The sequence below is a fragment of the Helianthus annuus genome, chromosome 13, assembly GCF_002127325.2.
Source record: "Helianthus annuus cultivar XRQ/B chromosome 13, HanXRQr2.0-SUNRISE, whole genome shotgun sequence".
Taxonomy (NCBI): domain Eukaryota; kingdom Viridiplantae; phylum Streptophyta; class Magnoliopsida; order Asterales; family Asteraceae; genus Helianthus; species Helianthus annuus.
This window is the reverse complement of record NC_035445.2, coordinates 81,710,429-81,716,603: the sequence shown is the minus strand read 5'-3', so window position 1 is coordinate 81,716,603 and position 6,175 is coordinate 81,710,429. Positions and strand designations below refer to the sequence as shown.

Genomic DNA, 6,175 nt, shown 5'->3' with positions numbered 1-6,175 from the left:
AAAAATGGGATGCAAAATCACACAAAGAACACACAACACAAGCCGAACTACATAATTACAAATTTACACCAATCGGACCAACTAATTGACTTGAACTTAGATCTATTCTTGAACCAAAGGAAGCCCAACGATCTGATTTCACTGAAAATATCTTCCACTTTCGCCTGGCCAGAAGAGAAAACGACCCTGTTCCTAGCCTTCCACAGACACCAGCACGCCACTATAACAATCCCTTTAAGCGTATACATCTCAGCACCCCCAATCCTGTTATGATTATGCACCTCCAGAAGATCACCAATCGAACAAGCAAAAATATTTGGGATGAGGCACCACCTGCTGACCTTCTGCCAAACAGCCGTCGCGACGCCGCAAGAGATGAACAAATGTCTGCAGACTCGTCTTCACTGCTGCACATCGGACATAATCTCGAACCCACATTGATACCCCTTCTACTCAAAGCATCTGAAGTTGGAAGCCTATTCATTTCCATCCTCCACGCGAACGCATTACTTTTACCCGGCACCCACTTGCTCCACTCGAAAACATACCTGTTGTTGGCATTAAAATTGCCCGAGATAAGGTTTTTGACCGAGCGGACGCTGAACACTTTAGAACGGTCGCCAAGCCAAATCTACCCATCTCTCCTACAGGAAAGCACCACCTCACTCAAGGCGTTTTGCAGCTCCACCCACTTCGCCACCTCTTCTACAAAAACGGGATCACTCCGCCACAGCCACAAACCCTCTCCAGCCACCTAATCCTTAACTACACACGTTTAAACCACCTCGAGCTAAAATAACCTAGGAAAGCATTCTTTCAGAGGGACATCCTTCAACCAAGAATCTAACCAGAATAAAATGTTCTCTCCATTTCCCACTACCCCTTTGAACAGATTTCTTGTCGGAGAGGCCCCAGAAATACTTTTGTTCAGAACCGAAGCAATGTTCGACCACACCCCTCTTTGGGACTTCTTAATCGGCAAGAAAACCCACTCAGACCCACCTGAATGCAGAGCGTCAATAACCTTGACCCACAAATTGTCTTTTCGGTTTTGTAACGCCGTCCCCATTTACACAATAACGACGTGTTAATATCTGAAAGCTTAGAAACACCCAGATCCCCGGCCTTTTTAGGCGAGGCCACCCTCTCCCAAGTAACCCAATGAGTTTTCCTCACCCCACTCGAGCTACCCCACAGAAAGTTCTTAATCAAACACTCCAAGTCCGCAATTACCTTAGCTGGAGCCCTATATAACGAAAAATAATAACAAGGGAGGTTTTCGAGCACAGATCTGATAAGCGTCACCCTCCCACCGATAGATAACACAGCGGACTTCCATAGAGAGAGACGTTTCTCAAAAATCTCATAAACCGGCCTCCAATTAACAATCCGGTTCATGTTAGCTCTAACCGAAAGGCCTAGATATTTAAACGGAAAAGAGTCCGATTTACACCCTACCTCCACCGACATATCATCCACTTCAGAACTGCCAACCCCTATACCGTAAATATTAGATTTGCCAAGGTTGATTTTTAAGCCCGAACAAGCGTAGAAACATCTCAAAATTCTAACCACATTAAGCACGTTCTCCTTGCACCAATCCCCGATAATCAACGCATCGTCGGCATAGAAGAAATGCGACACTAATGGCCCGTCCTCGGGAAGATGAACCCCTTTCATAATTTGAACCTCGCAGGCCTTGTCAAGCATACAAGAGAGCGCTTCCATTACTACCACGAACAAGAATGGAGAGATGGGGCCTCCTTGCCTCATACCTTTATCGCACTTGAACTCGAAGGTCGGGGACCCATTGACTAACACTGAAGCCCGTGCCGAAGAAAGGACACTGAAAATCCAGTTGCATCATTTATCTTGAAACCCCATTTGCCGAAGAACGTTTACCAGAAAACTCCAATTAACGTTATCATAAGCTTTTTCGAAGTCAATTTTCAGAAAAAACGCCTTCCTTTTACGAATTTTAAGCCAAGACAAGACTTCGTTGATTATTAATGGCCCATCAAGAATGTATTTCTCGCTTAAAAAGGCCGATTGAGAGACCGATATGATAGTACCGATGACCTTTTTGAGTTTGTTGGCCAAAATTTTGGAGACCACTTTGTTTAAAACCCCCACCAAACTTATAGGCCTGAAGTCGTTCAGACTAGCCGGATCTCTTTTTTTCGGAATAAGAGTGATAAACGACAACCCACACCCCGTATTAATCGTCCCACTTTCGAAGAATGAAGCCATAATACCGACAAAGTCTTCCCCTAACAGCCCCCAAAAATGCTTGAAAAACCAGAAATTCATACCATCTGGGCCCGGGGCCCTGTCTCCCCCACATTCAAAGACAGCAGCCTTAATCTCATTCCTCGAGAAAGGAACTTCCAGCCCAGCATCCTCAGAAACCGAAAGTTTCTTTAAATTGGGACAGATGAGAGACGGTCGATTTTGACATTCTTCCACGAACTTGCTCCTGAAAAATTTAAAAACTTCTTTCTTAACCAATGCTGGTTTAGAAACCCACCTGCCTTCCACCTCCGAGCCATGAATGGCGTTGCAGGCCTTCCTATTATTAATCATGGAATGGAAATACTTGGAATTTTCGTCCTCGTCCTTGGCCCATTTGACACGAGAACGCTGTTTGAGATCCTTCGCTAACGACAATTCTGCTTCGAGGACAATTTTCTTATTTTCCGAGAAAATCCACTCTTCCTCTTCGGTGAGATCCCTCCTTTCGAGCAAAGCTTCCATTTCCTCCAACTCTTCTTTAGCTCCCGAAACCATTTCACCCTTTTTCTTAGTCATAACATTCCTCCACGATTTCAGTTTATTTCTAATGTGGCCGAGCTTCCTAATAAACTGGACATCGGGAGGCCTACCAAGATTGATGAAACTGTTGCACGCCTCAATAACCGTCTCCTCGAAACCTTCTTTACCAAACCATGAGTTGAATATCCGAAACGGCCGAGCACCGTGTCACACCCCGATTTCCACACGTTTCACCGGTGGGCCCGGTGGGAGATTACCGTGACATAGTTGGCAACAATATAGTCAAACCACACAATATTTAAATGCACAGCGGAAGCATAAAGATAGATATATTTCAACCATCGAATGTAATATCCAAGTATCACAAGTAGTCAGGGGATCAAAATAAAATAGAAATATTGTTCAACAGATAGTGGCATCCCAAGCTTGCGAGACTCTAACGATGCTAAGGAGTGGCCAGCCTATTTCGTGTAGAACCTGCATTTAATCTTTTTGGGGAAAATACGTCAGTTTACACTGGTAAATACATTCAACCGACACTTTTGTAAAAGGTTTAATAAAATTGATTTAAATGCACAAGGCACAAACTCTTTATAACTTGGGATAATTAATCAATTAAATCTTGTAAAAGAATTACAAGTTCACTATGCGTTCAGTCGCCCGGGTCGTGCCGGGTTTAAGGTTAATAGACACGACACATAGCATAAAGCCATGGCGGGAAAACCAACGGTTATACCTTTATAAATATAGACACATTGCCGGGTGTACGCCTACACCCGCGTGTCAGGGTCGTGGCCATTTCATAAAATGCTGCCAAGGATATCCGGGACATGGTCATTAAGCTCCTAGAGGTGTAAAGCCAACAAAACCAATTTTTAAACGGGTCATATTGATAATACCCAACTACTAATGAGTTAGGGTCAATTGCTCGACCAAACGGTATTTTATATACCGTAACCCAAGCCTGTATAACGGAAAATAAGTTAAAAGTATTTACCTGAGCAAGTAATAACCTCAATAAACAAATGCAAGTCTCTTTTACTGGTCTCCTAATCTGGAGCGAAGGTTTAAAATAACCTATTAGAATCCTAACGGGTCTTTAATTTAGCCTTAGCTTCGACCGGTCAGTTTCAAAGGATAAATACGGTTTAATCGCGTGAAAGGCGAAAACTGGAAATGGAATGTGGTTTGGACCCAACAAGTCTGAAGACTTGTTTTATGTGGGTAATATAAACACATTCTGGATTTTGAAGTAAAAACGACAAGGTTTGACCCGTTTCGGCCAGTTTATGTAAACTAGTTACATAACCGAACCGTACGCGTAAAAGGCGTAACGGGTAACCGTGAGAGTCCTATACAGGTTTCCAAAGTTAATATGCTCTAAAGAGGTTGTGGTATCAGTAGGATACCTTCCATTATGCCCATAATGAGTTTAATTTCCAATATACGCCCCGTAGGGGTATTTCGGTCTTTTTAAAGATTATAAAAGAGGTTTCCGAGTTCTACAGGAAATCTGAGTTTTCCGAACAGGTTATAAAGTTCAAAATACTCTATTTATTATCGAAAATCAGTAGCAACTGGATTCGGGTCAAAATACCATGTAGAACTCATTTTACGTCCGAAAAGGGTATATTCGGTATTTACCGAATCAATGCCATAACCGCAGGTTATGAGCAGGTTAAAAATAATTAAAAATCTTTAAAAATCCCAAAATATTACTTTACATCAGTGAGTAAAAGGTTTGGTGTTGAAATTTTGGGTTTAGATAGGTTTTATGCTAATTGCGTCGTTTAATTACTAAAGTTTCCGTAATTGCGCTATTTAGCATAATTCCTATTCTAAACCTCGGATTGACATGAAATTTTAGGGACATGCTTAGAAATCAGTAACTAAGGTTATTGTCCTTTCACATGTCCAAAATTCTCTTTTTAAAGCAAAAAAGGGCGTTATGGTCAACGTTTAAGCATATAACGGAAATGTGCAAAAGACTCGAACAAACAACGAACTGGTCACAGAGGGTTATACCATCATGTAACCTGGTCCTAAGAGAGTCCTAAGGCGTATCTAAGTCATATCATAACGGGTCATAACTGAAGTCAAAGCAAAAGTCAAAGTTTTGTGACTTTCGGTTCCGAACCGGGTCAAAACAGTAAATGGTCGGATCAAACAAGCTTAGACCACTTATAATACTTATTATCATGTTGTATGAGTGTTAAAACAGGTTACACGCCATCTACATTACTGATTATGCATAAAATCGAAAGTTAGCATTCTGTTGACTTTTTCTAAGCACCTTTGACCCGACATTTGGACTAGTTAGAGTGGGAATCAGAGGGTGCCCTTTTAAGGGTTTAAAGCCCACGTAATTACCAACATATAACTACCTTTGATTCGGCTAATCACTGGACCATTTGTGATTATCCGTTAAGTCAATCGTTAGTTACGACGGATTGACTTTTAAGCTATATCTAAGCAAAACTTAACCAAGAAAGGGTGGAGCACACTTACTAGAGTCCTATGCACGACCAGGGATGAGTATTGAAGGCACTTGAGGTCCAGAAATGATCAGAAGTGTTGTTTGAAGGTGTGAAGAACATTGATGCACTAAGTGGCCTTTTATAGTAAACTACACACCTTAGATCATTGACAACAATGCCTACAAGTGTTCTTGGATGATCACCAAGTCTCCCTAAGTGCTAGGGGACGTTTAGGGGGCGCCCATGCTCTTAATAATGGTCCATAAGTCGGTTAAGACAGCAAACAGTGCTTCTGTCTGACTTTTCTGCATCTGGGAGGCTGACGCGGCCTGCGTCCAAGATCATGTAACCTTTACGCGGCCCGCCTGGATCTCACTTTCAGAGCACATATCTTCTACTGACAACGCGGCCCGTGTAAAGCCCTTAGCTACCTTTACGCGGCCCGCCTGAGACCTAAAAGTAAGATTTTTCAAATCTTATTCATTATTGCAGCTGGCCTTTGGCGTTTCGAAGGGGTAACTTTGCACTTTGGGCCTCTTTTATTTACGTATAAGGGCCTTGCAATTTTTGCCCGCGCCGTTAAGTCCTCGGTTAGTTTATTACTACCCGAAAAGTCCTAACTTTCATTGTTGACGCTTTTAACCCCTCGCATACGAATTCGATCATAACTTTCTCGTTTTAAAACGGAACCTTGCGAAATTTATATCGTACATTCTAGTGAGCGTAATTTACTGTAACAAAGCCTCGGGTTTGTTAAAGGGTCACTCAGAGGTATAACTTAAACATGTTGACATATTTAACCCCTGTAGTTTGTAATCTCTCACTTTCTTCCATATTTCGTTCCGTACGATCCATGATTCATTCGTTTGAAGGTACGAGCATCATTTAGGGTTACTGTATAGTATATTTATCCCTTGTTTGACATT

The 6,175-nt window shown here is 42.1% G+C and overlaps 1 protein-coding gene across 1 annotated transcript; it reads right to left on the bottom strand.

The window, feature by feature from the left end:
- Window positions 1–927: 927 nt before the first annotated feature.
- Window positions 928–1,728, bottom strand: LOC110901123. The gene has a single exon (XM_022147972.1). It carries the CDS (start codon window positions 1,726–1,728, stop codon window positions 928–930), a length of 801 nt encoding a protein of 266 aa, XP_022003664.1.
- Between the last annotated feature and the right edge of the window lie 4,447 nt (window positions 1,729–6,175).

What these genes read in the sequence shown, in the direction of transcription:
- LOC110901123 (XM_022147972.1), bottom strand. Translation starts at nt 1,728, where the DNA reads ATGGAAGCGCTCTCTTGTATGCTTGACAAGGCCTGCGAGGTTCAAATT.